The sequence below is a fragment of the Cottoperca gobio genome, chromosome 24 (assembly GCF_900634415.1).
Source record: "Cottoperca gobio chromosome 24, fCotGob3.1, whole genome shotgun sequence".
In the NCBI taxonomy this organism is placed as follows: domain Eukaryota; kingdom Metazoa; phylum Chordata; class Actinopteri; order Perciformes; family Bovichtidae; genus Cottoperca; species Cottoperca gobio.
This window is the reverse complement of record NC_041378.1, coordinates 6,325,600-6,344,200: the sequence shown is the minus strand read 5'-3', so window position 1 is coordinate 6,344,200 and position 18,601 is coordinate 6,325,600. Positions and strand designations below refer to the sequence as shown.

The window sequence follows — 18,601 nt, the reverse complement described above, 5'->3', positions numbered from 1 at the left end:
CCTAATGTCTCAAGAAAACAACCCCCAACAATAGTAGAAAAGCAGAAGAGGTAATGTAACATAATCACACAGAACACCCCCACCCATGCTGACAGACAAGTTCTAGTTTGTGAAATGTTTTAACCTTTGGCCTGCCACAAGGACTGCTCAAACTTTGGAACCAGGGCAACACATTTGCAAGTCCTGGTAATCACATCGGTAAGATTGCAGAACTATAAAAGACAAGGGATCACAGCACAAGAATTAGTCTTCACAGAAAGAGGAGGGCTCTTTTTTACCTTAAGGCTTACAGGAGCTTTACTAAGCCCATCATGGGGGGTATCAAGTTCTGCCTTTTACTGCTGCTGGGCACATACACACTGGCCCGTAAGTATTGTGTATTTATTTTGAAGCTAATAGAATTTAAGGATATGTTTTATATTTTCAATGTAAATCTATTTGAGAGAAAAAAAGTTAGTTTAATTAATTAATTAAAATGTGTTTTTAAGATGTAAGTTTGAAAATGTTTCATAGCGTGTTTGGTATTCAGCATTAAATTTGTAATACTAGTTCTGTTAGTTGTGATGCTATTCAAACCCTTTTTAAATGACTGACTAGCTAAATAAATAAAAACAGCACAAAATAAAGAGTAAACGCTTAATAATGATTTGATTTATATTTATACATTTTACATCATTCATAAATGTTCTCAGTTTAACCTTTTTAGCTGCTTTTTAATATGTCGAACAAACTATTTGTTTTTCATCCTTTACAGAGCAAGATGTGGGAAATGTTGAGGAACAATCTCCAGTTTGCTCCTGTGAGTTGCTTTTTCAATCTTAACATAGTTTTATAAATTATTATAAAATGTGATTTAACTTGATAAATGCACAACAAGAAAAGTCATTTCCACCTTTCCACCTTTTTTCTTAGTATTCAAGTATTTTAAAGGCAAATAAAGTCTGTGAATTTCTCATATAAGTGTAAAAAAAAAGATGTACAGTATTCAACATTAGCATTAGAGAGCTCTAACTGATGTTTTAAATGCGTTTTAGTGGCCAAACGATTCAAGAACTTCCGCCGGTTTGTCTATGACTATGAAGCTGAAACCTTTAACGGCGTGAACGAAGCTACCGACAATAAGAACGGCCCCAAAGTCTCCTGCAAAGTATGTCTCACAGCCGACAACAATCATTGCTGCAATCATAATAGTCTTGTGAGAAAACAGTAGTACTAAAAATTAAATGTATCTTCACAGGTTGAGGTTGAAGTGCCCCAGACCTGTAGCTTCATCCTCCGCACAACAGAGTGCTCTCTGAGCGAGATCTCTGGTGTGGACGCAGAAGGGAACACAGTGTATCGTCCTGCAGAGAAAGCTCAGGCTTTCACATCTGCCATGGCCAAGTAAGTTGTTATATTTCCAGCAACGATCTAATGTAATGTAATGTATGATGATCAGAAAAGTGGCTTGAATTTAGGAAATAAAAGAAAGAAAATGGGCTAAATGCCAGGTTGCAAATGATTATCTGTCCACGTCAACAGGAACCCTTTGAAGATCACAGTCGAAGGACACATCGGTGTCAGACTCTACCCCGAGGATGACGAGCCTGTCAACATCCTGAACATCAAGAGGGGAATCGTCTCTGCTCTCATCGTGCCAGTAATGGAAGAGGAGAAGAACAAAAACATGGTAGCTCCCCTCACTGTTTTATTGCCTTAGTCTTGTTTTCTCAGTATTTACGGCAGTTACCAATCAATTCACGCAGGAGCCACAGAGTAGAGCTTGATCCTGATCATGCTGTACACTCATGCAAAGATAAACCAGTTGCACAACGAGGAGATAAGCTGCCCCAGTCAGAGGTGATAAATGCTCCTGTCACGTCATGTTCTCACAATGACAATCTTCAGCTGCAGGTCAAAGTCCTAGATACGTTTATCTTGCTAATGTCATCACCTGCTCTCATAATGGGGGGTAATCTTCCAGATCAATTGATAATCAGATTCAGGGAGATTGCATGTTTTGTAACTTTGTTTTTTAAATTGTTTTTCCAACATCCTCAGTATTAATAATGTCCTAATTTTCAGGCCACAGTGCATGGAGTGTGCCCCACCGACTTCAGTGTCAACACCAGAGAGGACATTGCCACCGATGTGACTGTCAACAGGGATCTCTCCAAATGTGACTTTTACTTTGCCCGCAGGCAGGTCACCAGTCCCCTGGCCCTGATCACTGGCATGGTAAGAGACAAATTAACCATTAACCATCACCAACTAAAGCAGAGCATAATATCAATTAAAAAATCAACATTTTCACATGTATTAAATCCACCTTACAAAGCTAGAAAAAAACACTAAAAGCAGCCCATGTGAAACTGAAAACAAAAATGTCAAATATATCTTCCGCATGCTATTTTCTTCACCGTTATCCAGCAGTCTGCTCTTCATAATCTAACAAAACATTGATGTTGTCTCTCTACCATCAGAACTACCCTCTGTCCAAGATGATTAGCAGCACCCAGACTTGCAACTACAAATTTGACAACCAGAAGAAGCACATGACCAGTGGAATCTGCACAGAGAAACACATCTTCCTGCCCCTTTCCCACCAGTAAGTTAAAACAATAAAGAATCCCCTAAATAATAGAGTATCTTATTCACCTAATATTTTAGACTTCAAAAGCGACCTAGTTCTAGAGGGAGTATAGTATATTGTTCAAACTGTCTCATCTTCTGCAAACAGGAATGAATATGGAATTTCTACTCTGGTGAAGCAGACTGTGACTCTGAGAGAGACGACCAAGATCAATGACAGAGTCTTTGACCACAGTGAGTGTTTCGTTTTTTTTACAAATAGCTTGGAAGATATCATAATATGCTCTATGTCAAATGCGTTGTCTGCGTATGTCTACATTTTCTTTCTGTTTTGTTATAATTCTGTGCAGTTGAGCAAAACCTTGTGGACTTGGCCATGGATGTTGCTGACGAGAAGTCCCCTGTTCAGACCACGGAGGGTGCCATTGCCACCATGCAGCAGCTGAACACCCTGTCACAGACTACTCACGGCGAAGACCGTGCCAGCCTCTTCCAGAAGCTGGTGTCTGAGCTGCGTGGCCTGAAGGTTGACGTCCTTGCATCTGCTACTGTTGAGATGATGGACATGTCCCAATCTCTGACATGGCAAGCTTTGGCTCAGTGCGGCAGCCCAGAGTGCACCAGCGCCATGCTGAAGATTCTCAGGACCTTTAATGAGAATGCCCTTGAGGTTGATGCTGGTGTCTACGCCTTGGGACTGCTACATAACCCCTCTCGTCTCATGGTTAAGGACATGCTGGCAATGGCTGAGTACAAGCAGAGCAAACCCATCATGTATGCTCTGAGCAATGCTGTCAGGAAGTACGTAAACTTACAACATCCTATACTGTAGCAGTGAGAGCTGGTTTCTGTTGTAAATTAATCACTAATATCTAACTTTGTCACTAGACTGTACAGGATTGAGGGCGTCACCCCCGAGATCTCTGCTGCCTCTGAGTTCATGGCCTCCCTCCTGGGGGCAGACTGCTCTGGGGAGAAAGATCAGACCTTCCTGACCTTGAGGGTAGGTAACCATCTGTGAACACAGGCCACCTAAAAACATATAACCTATTATGGCACCTTCCAGTTACATGTTTTTTTCTAAATATATACTATTCCATCCAGGTTATTGGTAATATGGGAGATGCAATGGAGGCTGCTGACCCTGCTATAAAGACCACCCTGCTGAAGTGCATGAGACAGCCTGCAACCACACTGTCTGTGCAGCTGGCTGCCATCCAGGCTTTCAGACTTATGTCTCCAACTGATGAGGTAACTAGCATCCCCTCCACTAGATTCTCAATTTTATAGTGTGGAGTCTCCACAATGACTAACACTGTTGTTTTTCTATCCAGGTTCGCTCTAACCTCCAGAGGGTCAGCCAGTACCCCAAGGGGGCTGTGCAGAAGCGCCTGGCAGCTTACCTGATCCTGATGAGGAATCCCCAGGACAGTGACATCGAGATGGTGAAAAAGCTGCTTAATCAGGAGCAGAACATGCAGATCAAGTCCTTTGTGACCTCCCACATCTACAATATCATTACCTCCACTGATTCAGAGACCCAGAAGTAAGAATGAAGCACCTTCAAACTGACAGCCCAATTTATGCTTTATTTAATGGAAATACTGTGCTGATTTAACATCCCAACTTCTTATATTCAGCTGATTAAAAGAAAATGTATTGTTACCCCAGGCTCGGTCAGAAGATAATGGAAGCCCTGCAGGACACTGACGTCGCCACACACAGCGACTACATCACAAAGTCTCGCAACTACAAGCTGGGCATGGCACATGAGAGCATACAGGCCGCCATTCAAGGCAACATGATCTTTGATGCCAGTAGCCAGTTGCCAAGGGAGATGTTGCTGGAAACTACCCTGAAAGCTTTTGGTTTCAACATGGATCTTTGGGAGGTATGTAAAACTGTAGTCATAATAATCAGCAATTTATTGCTGTTTCAAATTGTAGTTTTACACTTACTGGAAACACTAACAGCAGAAAACTACATTCATAGGTGCCTTATTATTATTTGATCTGTTGGACTTTTTTCAATTATTTAAAGCTAAATAGCATTTTGTAAAATAATTATTTGGCCCAGATTCAGACTTAAACATACTACACCAACACTGTTTTTGAATCTCATTGTTTTATTTTTACAATAGATTGGCATGGAAGGAAAAGGCTTCGAGCCAACCATTGATGCTTTATTTGGAAAGAACGGTTTCTTCCCTGACACATTGGGCAAGGCTATGTACTGGACTTTAGAGAAGATTCCACCAAAGATGAAAGAGGAAATGGATAAATGGGTTTCTCCCATGGACACTGAAGGACGAAAGGTATACCTTGTGTGTTTTTTATTTCTGCCAAAGACTCTTAGTCTGAGTTATGTTATAATTTCTACTAATATCACCACAACTTATACAACTTTTTCCTAAGGTTCCTGAAAATCTTGTGAGAGAAATTGTTCGCAACTTCAACAAACTGGTAAAGGATCTGCAAAATCAAGAGTCCCCAGAGGCCACGGCCTACCTGAAGATCATGGGAGCTGAGCTTGGCTTCATCAAGGGCAACGAACTGAAGTTTATTGCTGAAAACGCACAGATGTATGCAGAGATTTTAATGAAGATCATACCTACCCAGGTACTGTTCTGTACTGTTGTTATCAATTTAATATAATGCCTCTTCTTCTGTACCACAGCGAGAGAGAGAGAGAGAGAGAGAGAGAGAGAGAGAGAGAGAGAGAGAGAGAGAGAGAGAGAGAGAGAGAGAGAGAGAGAGAGAGAGAGAGAGAATGAACATTGACCATTGTTTCTTTTTATCAGGTTATCTCTAAACTGATGTCCAGCACTGACAATGAGATCTTTGCCCATTACATCTTTATGGACAACAAATTCATCTTGCCAACATCATCTGGTATGCCTCTGACATTTGCTCTGTCTGGCACCTTCACTCCTGGAGCAAAGGGAGGCATTCGCATGGCTCCAAACATGGTAAATGTTCCATCTTTTGTCCTAAACATACCCTTAGTGCTATGTCAAAAAAGTCAATTATGGTTGTATACATATGCTGTTGCTGTCTTATTGATGTACTTCCTCAAATATCAAATACATAGTTATATGTATATATTACATATAATAATATTCAAGATAAATACTAGTAGAACAATATATTGTCGTAGTAGTAGTTGTTGTATTATAGTAGCAGTTTCATTTTATATTATTTCATGACTGCAACTTATTTACTTTGTTTTGTTTACAGAAGGAGCTGCTCTTCACACCCTCTATTGGAGTTGAGTTTGTGACAAAGATGGGAGTACATGTCCCTGAATTTGTTGTGTCCGCTGTTGAGATGCACACCAACATCTACCACGAGAGCACCCTCAATGCCAAGATCACCATGGAGCAAGACCAGATCAAGCTTTCCATCCCCGCCCCACAGGGCACCACAAGGCTCTTGACCATCAGGTAACAAATAACATAAAATAGTGGCGTAAGTGCTTTAGTAGTAGATGGCAGTATTTATTACATCATGTTCAGCAACGTTATTAGAAGATGGAAACTGATTTAGCTGTTTTTTCTTTGAAATAGCAACAAAGTGTTGATTGTCGGCGCTGGCCAGGCTGCAGTGATCCCACATACAAAGGGTGACACAAGCTGCAGATCTCTCTTCTCTGGACTCAGATATTGCACCAAAATACTCGGGGCCACCACCTTCCCCCTGAATGGAGAGACTGAGTAAGTTGTTATTTGAAGAATCTATTATTACTTTGTCAATTTTAATATCACTGATTGCAACGTAAAAGTAAGTAGAAAAGTAAAAACATTAATTTAATGACCTCTGTAATGCCAATCAGTAAGGACATAACTACTGTTTAGTAGAAATAGTCTAATCTTAATACACAAATACTTGTGAATACGTTTTTTTTCTCAAATATAATAGAAGATTTATCTGAGAGAGACTTAAACTTTGTTTTTATTACGCTAGGTTTGCTTTGGACTTCATGCCTTTAGCAGAGGTTTCTGAGTACACAGCCACCATTGCCTACAAACTCCTGAGCGAAGGAAAGGACGGCCGTCAGAAGGTTGATTCTTTGGAATTGGCTCTGAGAGCTGAGGGTATGAACATCTTATTTGGAAAAAAAATTATAATGATAAAAGGTTTCATTATGTGGCATTATAACTACCTTTTTCATTTTATAGGGTCACATACATTAGTAATCAAGTTATACCTTTGCTAACTTTAGGTACTGAGCCATCTGAGGCTACAGCCACCATGAAGTACAACAGGAACAGGAATGTCTTCACGACCCAAATCCATGTACCGGACTTTGATGTTGAGGCTGGCGTTAAGGTTGGCATGACTGACAGCAGTGCCAAAGGCAAATCCATTATCCTTGAAATCTCCAACAAGAACGTGCCCCAGCTCTCACTGATTGGCCGTGCCAAGTGAGTCAACCCAGCCAAAATCTTTGTGTAACACCCTGTCAATAAATAATTTATCTGACTTACAGCTATGTACTGTAACAGGCCCATTTCCACATTTATGCAACAGCATTTTTGTATATACAGGCATTATCTTGATCATGTTTTTTTTTAATAATCACAGGGTTCAGGCCATGACTGATGGCATGCTGCAAGTTCAGCTGTTAGTCCCCTCACTGAAGACTGACGCCGCCATCACTGCCACCATGAGCAAAGCTGATGTACTCACCATGGAGATCAAAAGTGAAGTCAAGCTCCCAGAGACCTCCTCCATTCAGGCCATCACATTCAAATATGGTATGTCTGTTTAAGAAAGTACTACTAATGGACATAATTTCAGGCATTTGTTAACAAAACACTGTCTCAAATGTAAAAGTAAAATGTTAAATTATTTGTATCTCAGGTGAAAACCAGGCTGAGGTTCAGCTGATGTCCAACATGAATGCTGATACTAAGATCCTGGTGCCTTACACTAAAGCCATCCAGGCCTGGCTTGCGCAGCTTGTGGAGGATGTCATGGACCAGCAAGTTGTCAAGACCGACATGAAACTGAGTCATGTCTTTAACAAGGCAGTTGAGGTGAAAAGAATATAATAATTACTTATTTTTAGCAGACCTTGACTTAGTTCTAGCTCTTCCAGACTAAAACATAAAAAAATGTGGTCATGTTTTCATCAGGCCAGTGATATCTGGATGGACAAGATCTCAGCTGATGTTCCCTATGTTGAGACTCTGAGGAACAACATTGGAAGTGTAGAAATGCCCTCCATGCCTGAAAATCTATTCATGAACCTGTAAGTAAACACCACATCTATTAATATTAGTTTTCACAACATTTACTCACCAGTTGAATGTCTGTTTTAAATGACATAATAACACATGTTTTTGCTTTAATCCTTTCACCAGGGATAGCACATTCAGATACCAGTTCAACCAGGAACGTTTGACCATCACTGTCCCTCTACCTCTTGGAGGCAAATCATCTGAGGAGCTAAGGATACCTTCAATGGTCAACTCCCCACACATCTCCATGCCTCAGATGGACATTGAGTTTGCCTCACAGGAGATCCAAGTCCCCACTTTTACCATCCCTTCTGAATATGATCTCACCCTGCCTCTGATGGGAATGGTGGAAGTATCTGCCAAGGTGAACAGCAACTATTATAACCTGGAGGCAACTGTGTCTGCTGGTAACAACACTGCAGAGTCTCCTAGCTACTTGGTCAAGTTCAGCGTCATGGCTGATAGTCCAATCAAAATGCTCTCCTTCTCAACTGAGGGTAATTGAATCTTTATTCTTATATTTAATTAGAAGAATTATACATTTTATATTAAACTCTAGAGAAACAATGTAAAGGTTTATGCTAATTTATATTTTACTGTTTTGTCTGTTTTTTTAAGGAGCTACAACAATCACTGATGGAGGAGAGAATATAAAATTCACCACTGATGGTTCCCTAAACCACATGCTCATGAACACAGGTTTTAATGTGCTTGAAACCATTGCTGTCACAGACAATGTCATGTTGACAGGAAGGTATAACATCTATGCCGTCTCCCCTGTGGGTCTGGACACTTCTCTGACTATTACCACCCAGGTCACACTAGATTCAAACATGCTCTCTGGAGATATCAACACAGACGGAAGTGTGTCTGTTGGACCCATGACTGCTAGCACCACTTATCTCCACACCTTCTCTGTTGAGCCAGCAAAGAAAGAAGCTAAACTGGAGAGTACACTGAGTGTGAACTCTGAAATCCTGAAGGTTTCCAACAAGATAAAGGCATCATATGCAAACGAGGAACTTCTGATTGAGTCCAACACCAACATGAACACTGACCCCATCAAGCACACCACCAAAATGAGCCTTAGCTACAAAGATGTCAAGCTTAACATCCAGTCTAACTCTGTGACCAAAGCTAATGAGCGAATGCTTCGTAGCCAGATGGAGTTTTCTGCCTCTGATGGACAGGCCAGCCTGAGGATAGAGAATCAAGCTGATGACACAGTAAACCGTGCCTACTCTTTGCTCACTGGGTCGCTGAACCCCTCTGGCTTGGAGATCAATGCTGATGCCTCCCTGAACATCTTCTCAAGCATTGCTTCTCACAAGGCAACCTTGGCCCTGAACACAAATGGCCTGACCACCAGCTGTACAACAACTGCTCAGCACAGCCCAATGACCTTCGAGAATGTTTTCCACGGTGGAGCTGACACCTCTGGTGCAACCGTGTCTCTCACCACTAAGGGAGCCATTAAAGAGAACAAGGCGGAACTCAATGTTGAGGGAAAGCTTGCAAGCAAAGACGTGTATCTCAACTCTATCCTTAAGAGTGACCTCTTTGACATCAACACCATAAACAGAGTGAACCTCAGACTGAATGAAGATGGCTTGATCCTCTCCAACAACATTATTGGATCTCTCAACGAGATGAGGACTGAAAATACCAACTCACTGTCTCTTACACTGAGATCTTTCACCCTCCGCTCCAAGACCGACAACTTCCTTGACGAGAAGAACTCCTACATGCATGACATCACAGTTAACATGGAGCGTTTTACTGCAGCTGTTAATGTGAAAAATGACCTGAAGATCATGGAGATTAACTTTGTGAATGATGCCCATTTCAAGGCAGAGCCCTACAACGTGGAGCTAACTGGAACAATGATGGGTGTATTCACAAAGGAAGAACTCAAGCACACTTATGAAGTCAAGTTTGTTGACATGGCCCTCTCTGCAAAGTGCAACACCAATGGTAAACTCCTGAGTGCTCAAATGACACAGACCACTGATATGGAGATTGCTGGTCTGACAATGAAATTCAACAATGTGGCTAACTTCAACTCACCAGTTCTTCGTATGGACAGTATAGTCAAAACTGTTGCTGCACCCTTCACTCTGAACATTGATGCCATTTTCAACTCAAATGGTGCAGTGTATTGTTTTGGTGAGCAGAGCGGCGAAATATACAGCAAATTCCTCCTGAAGGCAGAACCCCTGTTGTTCACACAATCATTTGAGTACAGAGCCTCAACCACCCATCAACTGGACGGCAGACCCGATATCAACACCAAAATGGACAACAAATTCAACAGCATGCTGAGCCTCCAAGAGCAGAGTGTCACACTGAAGATGGCATCCTCGGTGGATGAGCACACTTTAAACCAAGAAATGAGTGCCTATAACAATGCAGAGAGAATGGGTATTGAGATGTCAGGAGTTGTTTCTTTCAGTGCGGCTGATGAAGATTACGCCATCTCTGGATTTGTGAAATACGACAAGAATAGTGACAGCCACTTTGTCCAGATCCCATTCATTGAGCATCTGCCTGCAGTTATTGAAAATGTGAAGACCACAATGATGAGAATGATGGACAACAGCATTGAGATGCTGAAAGACTTCAACACCAAGTATGAGATCAGTGCCACATTGCAGAACAAAGTGTCAGAACTGAAAGAGGTCATTGACAACTTTGACTACAACCTCTTTGTCCAAGACCTGAGAAAGTTTATCAACTCAATGGAAAACTTCATGACCAACCTGACAGACAAATTCCCAACTGACAAAGTCATGAATGTGCTGAAATCAATGAAAAATGCTATCATGGCTTGGATCAAGAAGCATAACATTGTTAACAACTTCAATGTAATGTATACCAAAGTAGAGGAGATCCTCTCTAGCTATGAGATTGAGAAGATGATTGGGGCCATTATGGATGAGGTTGTTAAAATCATGAAGCAGTATCAGGTGAGGGAAAAGGTGCAGTCTACAATTGCTGCTCTCAAGTCAATTGACATCCAGCCTTTGCTCAAAGGAGTTATGGCACCTGTTCAGGACCTTGTGAATGAACTGTATTCCTTTAACTTCAAACAGCTGATTGATGACATGAGTGACTATTTCTTGAGGATGGTCCAGAAACTCAAATCTTTTGATTATGACACATTCACTATGGAGTTGAAAGAGAAAGTGGCAGATATGAGCAAGATTCCCTGTTTTGGAAAACTCTACGGAGAGTTCAGAGTCACCTCGCCTGATTACAAACTTAGGACCACTGCTGACCTTGAGAACACAACAGCAACATCAGTCACACCAGAGTTCAAAATCAATCTTAACTCACAGGCTACATCTACTTGGACAATCCTTGAATTCACAGTCGATGCCAGTACTCATTTTGCTGTGCCCAAGATGAGTCGCCTGTCCATCTCTGAGAACATCAAAGTTGATCAGTTAAGTTTCACACTTGACCACAAGGGAACAATTAATCTCTATGGCCTGTCAGCTCAAGCTTCTGCTGAAACTACTGCAAATGTCGACACTGCGCTCTATGTTGCCAAGCTTGAAAACAATGCAATCTTTGCCATGGAAAATGGAGTTTCTGCCACTGTGGAGACTGGCTACAGCCATAAAATCAACATGCCATCCCTCAACATTTTTAGTGAAACCTCAATGAATCAAAAGAATGTCATCCAGATTGAGGCTGGCACTGCGCATCTGACCATTAACAATCTTGCCAATGCAAAATGTGCAGTTCAGGACATCTCAGATGAAGTAACCCACAAAAGTGACATGGAGGTGGTCATGGATCTCCACACAGCCAAAGTGACTTTCACTGGAGCAACAGGTAGCAGCCACTTCAAACTGAGTCAAAATATGGTTGCCGAAATCTGCATTTTCCGCCACATTATTATTGATGCCAAGTTTGAGACAGAAACACCTTTCATGAAGGGCAGTGTTGCAGATGTCAAGTTCCAGGCTAATGCTGGAGACATGAAAATTGATTTCACTGCCACTCACTCTGCTGAGCTAGCTGGAAAGATTGATGGAACTCTCTCAAACTCTGTGCTTGCTTTGGTCACACCTAGTGAGTTTATGTTAGACACCAAAAACAAGGGAAATGTCAAGGTTTCTCTTCCATTCAAGCTGTCTGGAAAGACGGATCTCCAGAATGACATCTCTTTGACCCTGAACTCTGAAGTGCAGCAGGCTAGCTGGACAGGTCTGGCTAGATTTAACCAGTACAAATACTCACATTACTTAACCATGGATAATGGTGACAAAGAAATTAACATATTTTCCCAGATTAATGGAGAGGCAAATCTGGACATGCTAAAGGAGCTTATCACCATTCCTGAAATAAATGTGCCATTTGTCGGTATGAAGACACCAAGTGTGGTAGACTACTCTCTCTGGGAAGACACTGGCCTGAGCAACCTCCTGATCACAACTCAGCAGACATTTGACATGAACTCCAAGATGAAGTACACGAAGAACCCTGATATGATCACCATTGACATTAATGTAAATCCAGTCATCAATTTCATTAATAACAATGTCAAGACTCTTCACAAGAAAGTGCTCATCAGCAAAGATAAGGCTGCAGCCATCCTAGCTACATCTTATGACCAAGCAAAGGCAGAGTATGAAAATTATAGCATTGAGTTGCCAAAAACCTTTACAGTCCCTGCATACAAAGTTCCAGTGATAAATGTCGAGGTGTCCACATTCACCATTCCCCTGCCCGACGTCAGTCTCATCACAATGCCTGCTCTGCATGTTCCATCTGCCCTCAGCAAGCTGACTCTTCCAAAAATCACCCTCCCTAAAATTCAGAACATCAAGATCCCAGTACTGGGTGATCTGACCTATGAGTTCTCCATGAAAACCGCAATGATCACGCTCAAAACTGATGCCAGCATCCTTAACCAGGACAGCATTCTCATCAAACTTGATGCTTCCTCAACCTCTGAGTTTGAAGTTCTGACTGGAAGAATTGAGGGCAATACCAATGTGAACACAGCCGGCGGATTTAAAATGGCCTCTGTTCTGTCTGCGAAACATTTAGTGTTTGAGGGGAACCATGACAGCACCATCACCTTAAGCTATGAAAATGTGGATACCTCCATCACCAATTCAGCAAAGGTCAATCTACCTGTCCTTACTATGGAAATCTATCAGGTGATTACTGGAAGTCCAGAGGACGGCCTTGTTGTCTCTCTGTCCACTCCATCTGCAGGACTCATTGCACTTCAAATGCAGACTAAGCGCCCAGCACAAGTGAAAGCAAGAGTCTATGGCCGCTACCCGGTAAGATACATTTTGCTCACTAATTACCTTTGATTGTGATTTTCACAATCTTCGTTTCAAAATGGTGTATTTATTTTTGAGTAATATATCTATATTTTCTTTTTCCCTGCAGTCCGAGCCAACAACCGACATTGATATCTTGGGTCTGAAGATGTCTGTGATGAACTCTGAGAAGCTGAACCTTCAGACAACCTGGAACATGGAGATTCCACATGAGATAATGCTGGGAGCGAAGAAACAGGTGCCCGCAGTCATGAAAATGGTGTCTGATCCTGCTGTCAGGACATACAACACAATCCACAGACAAGCTAGAAGCCTTAAGGGTTCTTTTGAGCAGGTTACAGAGCAGGGAAGAGTAATGTTCAAGAGGGCTGTTGACAACCTTGCAGCAGTATATCCTTCTAATATTATGACAACTGTCACAGATAAGACCATTTTGATCCTCAGAGAATACCAAAAGAAAGTTGAAATTGTTCTTGATGCTGTCGTTAAATTCCTGAGAGAGACCAAGTTCCAGATCCCTGGGTATGAACAGAGGCTGTCTGGGCTTGAGGTTTACCAGAAATCGAGTGCTTTTATTGCTGATGTGTCTGAAGAGGCTGTTCAAAAGGTTCCTGAGTACTTTGCCTCCATGTTAACAGAAGTCCTTGATTATTACCAAGCAATTGAATTCACCCTTCCTGGCTCTAACTACGTCGTCAGCGGTAGAGAAATTCTTGATGACCTGTTTGTAGCATTGAGGAAAATTCAAGACCAAGTGATTCTGACTGTTAGGAAACTGGGAGAAATCCAGCTGGAAGATGTCATTAATAAATTATCTGCATTTGTGCAGTTTGCCACTGAACAAAGTGAGAAGTTTCTCCAAACCCTTAAATCTCAGAACGTAGAGAAGCTCTCCACCTTTGTGACCGAAGTATACGATGATGCCATCAACTCTCGTGTCCTGGCTGATGTTACCGAGCAGGTTGAAGAGGCCCGCAAAATTGTTGTAGAATATCTAAAAGCTGTGAAAGCTAAGCTCCAGAATATTTTGGCTGACATGTCTTTTGAACAGCTTCAAGCTGACATCCAGTCCTGGATCGACTTATTGGTAAAACGTGTGAATGCTTTCCAAAACAATGTCATTGAGACACTTAAGAAGAAAAGCAAAAATATTGAACAATTTGTAAGAGTAGGCGACAGACAAATAGAGGTTGACATTCCTTTACCATTTGTTGCTACATTCAACTAATTGACCGTGGCTAATCTATCTGTTGTGTAACCATGTGTGTCTCTCTACACTGTTTTTCAAATGATTAATTTTGTTTGTTATTTCAGTTGTTCTGGTCCTTTCGTGTCCCCTTTGTGTCTTGTACTATTTAAAAATAATATGTGACCTTCAATAAAGACAATTTGTACTGCATACTGTACATCTCTTTGCATTTCTTGTATATAATTTAACATAAAAGTCTAAAAACCTAAAAAAAAACTAAAAGTAAGAGCACAAGCAAAGGTACTATGATATGATTTTTTACACCGTGGTAAAACTTTCTTCAGTTATATTATTCCTCCTAAAGTATAAATTGCCATTTTCCTGACATGAAGCGCTTCAGTCTGAGTCAAAGTTGCTTCGCTCACCAATACTATATATAGTTACTCATTAAAAAAATGACATAGCCTACTGAACACAGTCACAATATGGTATATTTTTTAAAAGCTCTCTATACACTGCTGTCTTATGCCCATTAGTTGTTTGTATCCTTGGGTCTAAATTTAGCAGACACAAATAGCTTCTGTGACACACAAGCTCTCTTATCATAAAACAATGAGAACAGTTTGACAGTTATTGTCACCCTTTCAAATACATGAATAATTTTTTCCAATGATTGCTATTGGCTATGTGTAATCATAAGCAGTGGTAGCAATACAACATTATAAAGATACTAAATTTCAACTGCTTTTTGAATCTTACTTATGCAAAAGTGTGAAAGTATTAGCAGCTAAATATATGTAAAGTATCAAATGCAAAATAATTCATAATGCAGCCAAATAAAGCAGAATTTTTAATGTTTGTTTTGTTATGTAATATTTATTTTATAAGCTCATATTTTTGTATATAAAATAATAATCAGCAAATTGTCTACTAACTATTGCTGTTAGATAGGCCTACATTTAGTAAGGTAAAAAGTATAATATTAAGTATAAAGTAACATACAATGGTTACTCAAGTACAAGTACCTTAAAAATGTACTTAAGTAAATATATTTATATTATATTAGAGTTATGGGTAAATGTATCCTACTAAAAATCACAAAAATAACAATTAAGTTCATATAATTGTTAATAAATGTATTATTTTACTTTCAAGTAGGTTTGTCCTTAATGTGAAAATGAAAATAAGGCAAAAAAAAAAGTAAAAGCAAAGGTGGTGACACATTCATTTTTTTATTGACGTTCCCAAAACAGTACCAATTGTTCCCTTACATATCGTATTGTTTTTCTCACAAAAATGTCTGTTTGTCCCATTCAAACCTAGACATTATTTCATTACATTAATGTGGTCTTAATTTGATAAACTCTTACAAACAAACATGTTTAGCACATTTTCATAATTTTTCTTCTTCATGGTTCCATAGTTTTTCAAAAGAATGAAAGTAAAGAAAAATATGCTCTGAACTGTGTGATCACTGAATAATAACCTAACAACATTGGAAATCAGAGGCACATGAGGGGGGCCAGTGTGGGAAAATTAACCAGTCCAGCACAATGCATTCCTGTCCTGTAAGTCAGCAAAAAGCCCAGCAACAGAAGACAGGGAGGAATGTGACTTTTACACCATTGTAACTCTGGTTTGATTTATAAGACACTCTTTTTACACTCTGATTTATCTTCATTATGGTTGTTTAATGAACCACCGGAAAATTACATTAAAGCTAAATTTAGTCACTAAAAGAATAACTTAGATTAGTTTAGTAAATCCACCAAGGTTTTTACCCTGGATTCCCAGTGTTACAGCACCCTCTGTAATTGATGTTCATAGCTGTCATTCGAACAAGCACTCCCACTATCCACTCCCACTATCGTATAAGAGGACAGCAACACAACACTTTTGTGAAGACACAGATCAAACATGAGTTTAATTCATTATACAAGTATGTTAAATGTAGTTTAAATTTCTGTTGCTAATTTCAAAGCACTAACAATATTTTTGACCAAATAAATTTGAGGTACATTCAGTCATAATGGAAGACATTAACATGGAAAGTTTGTATTTTTTGTGTTTCTCAATCAATAATAATTCAGCTTTACTACTGTAAACACATTTAACACCTTCATCAAAAACACTACTGTTTTAGTCAAAGGGATATCCTTTTGTGTAATTATTATAAGATTGTGGTTTTAATAACATATGACACAGTTCCAAAAAAAATGTAAATTGCCACACTTTCCCATAATCCCATATGACCGTGTGCTCATAGAGCTCTGACATTGTCTGTTCTTCTTTTCATGACATTTTCTAAGAAAATGTGTTTCACTGAGCAAAGCACTCACATGCTAAACCATCATCACACATGCTCAATCTTCTCTTGTAAATATCAACACCATAACTGTAAAGGAAGCTGTAGCTAAGTAGAAAGTGTCAACCAGGTCTTCCAAGTATTTGAGACAGCTGAGATATGCCAGCCTGTGAAACAGCTAGACGTGGATAGTTCAGAAACACGGTGAGATACTATGTGCTTCAGATGATTTTGGTTCAGGTAAGCTGTAATGTAGGGTAGAATTATGCTAAGCAATCTTAAAAAGTATATTTCTTAAGAGTTTTTACATTTAATTTTAACAAAATATCTACCTGAAACTAACTACGCTGGACAATATGGTGAAGCCCTTTTCAAGGCAGGCCAATGTGCAGTCTCTTAGACCTTCAATGTTATTTGGCCTGTTGCTTAAAAAACACTTTACTAGGAATTTTCGACGGTGAAGTCGAAAACATACTTTTACGATGTGGTTCCAACCAACACACCTGAGACAACTGATTTCTTTAACTGTAAACTTAAGTTATGTCTTTATTCAAAATGGCGTAACACATCAGAAGAAAGTATACAGACCACCATAGGCATCCTTGCGCTGACTTGAACTTCTTATAAAACTTTCTGTGAATCACTGTAGTGTACAGATGCTGTGCAATTTCACAAACTAAATACAGTAATTTGTACAATACAAAGTGGACATTAATATTGAGTGCAATTTTTTTTTTTTACTGCTTTGCTTATTACAAAGTATAACCTTGGCAGTAAGGCAGTGGCCTATGCAAACACTTTGAAACACAAAAAGTAAGCAATTTAAACATTGGCTTGAAAGCAGGCCTTTGGAAAGGACACGTCTTCATTAGAAGGGGATAAATAAGGATATGTAGTTTGTCCTTTTTAACCCTCAACCTGCCAGACTGGGATCACGTGACCCACATACAACGTGCTGTAACCAGTGTATTTCACACACACACACACACACCCCGATATCAGATGATCATCGAGTGTGTTCAAAACAACCTGTTTGAAGTCATTGATTTTGGTTCAACCAAGGTCGTCTGATTACAAGGGAGTATCCAAACCATTGTCACTGCCCGTACATGTTAAGACCCAGATGCCAGCGTGGGAAGAGTCTAGTCTGCGCGTCACGGTTTTCCAGACAGCGTCGATTCACATCAAAACACAGCATTTCAGACAACTTCCTGATGGTATTTTCCGTTTTTGTAAGGCTGCCCGTGTTGCAGTTTCGAATACCTCCCAGATCCCCTCCTTGGTTTTGGCAGAGCACTCCAAATAGTCATATGCGCCAATGCGCATGGCCATGGCCCGGCCATCCTCTGCTTTCACTGGCTCCAGTTTCAACCGGGACAGCTCGTTCTTTACGTTCTCGTCGTTGCGCATATCTTTCTTGTTGGCCACTAATATAATGGGTACATTCGGACAAAAGTGTTTGATTTCAGGGACCCACTTTTCAGGGATGTTTTCCAACGAGTCCGGGCTGTCCACGGAGAAGCACATCAGAATGACATCGGTGTCCGGATAGGAGAGGGGGCGCAGCCGGTCGTAGTCCTCCTGCCCAGCTGTGTCCCACAAAGCTAGCTGGACTTGCTTGTTTTCCACTTCTATGTCCGCCACATATGTCTCAAACACAGTCGGAACATACACTTCAGGAAACTCGTCTTTGCTGAATACAATCAGTAGACATGTTTTCCCACATGCGCCATCCCCCACCACGACAAGTTTCTTCCGTATGTCTGCCATTCCTGCCTTTTCACTACCGCTCGCTGAAACGTAGCATCAACAACAAAGATGCCGAACAGAAGTCCTTCTGCTTTAATACTCTAAATGAGACTCATCCCGTAGGCTAAGGCGCGCCCGTCTCCTATCTCCAGAACCTTTACCAGAAACCACTGCGATCTCTTTATAAAGCATAGGGTGGTTTCCTAAATATAGCAATCCAATCGGAAATAGGGAGGTGA

General features: G+C 40.5%; 2 protein-coding genes across 2 annotated transcripts; one reads left to right on the top strand and one right to left on the bottom strand.

Moving 5' to 3' along the window:
* Window positions 1-311: 311 nt before the first annotated feature.
* Window positions 312-14,347, top strand: LOC115003554 (apolipoprotein B-100-like). The gene is made up of 26 exons (XM_029425396.1): window positions 312-366; window positions 755-799; window positions 1,035-1,147; window positions 1,238-1,383; window positions 1,522-1,669; window positions 2,065-2,217; window positions 2,463-2,587; window positions 2,720-2,805; window positions 2,922-3,372; window positions 3,460-3,574; window positions 3,676-3,822; window positions 3,906-4,117; window positions 4,243-4,462; window positions 4,712-4,885; window positions 4,986-5,189; window positions 5,372-5,539; window positions 5,808-6,013; window positions 6,137-6,283; window positions 6,534-6,664; window positions 6,793-6,994; window positions 7,155-7,327; window positions 7,434-7,609; window positions 7,709-7,824; window positions 7,937-8,310; window positions 8,432-13,116; window positions 13,229-14,347. Exons 1-26 carry the CDS (start codon window positions 312-314, stop codon window positions 14,345-14,347), a joined length of 9,891 nt encoding a protein of 3,296 aa, XP_029281256.1.
* A 1,172-nt stretch (window positions 14,348-15,519) lies between these two features.
* On the bottom strand, window positions 15,520-18,555 carry LOC115003556 (rho-related GTP-binding protein RhoB-like). The gene has a single exon (XM_029425408.1). It carries the CDS (start codon window positions 18,381-18,383, stop codon window positions 17,793-17,795), a length of 591 nt encoding a protein of 196 aa, XP_029281268.1. The 5' UTR covers window positions 18,384-18,555; the 3' UTR covers window positions 15,520-17,792.
* Between the last annotated feature and the right edge of the window lie 46 nt (window positions 18,556-18,601).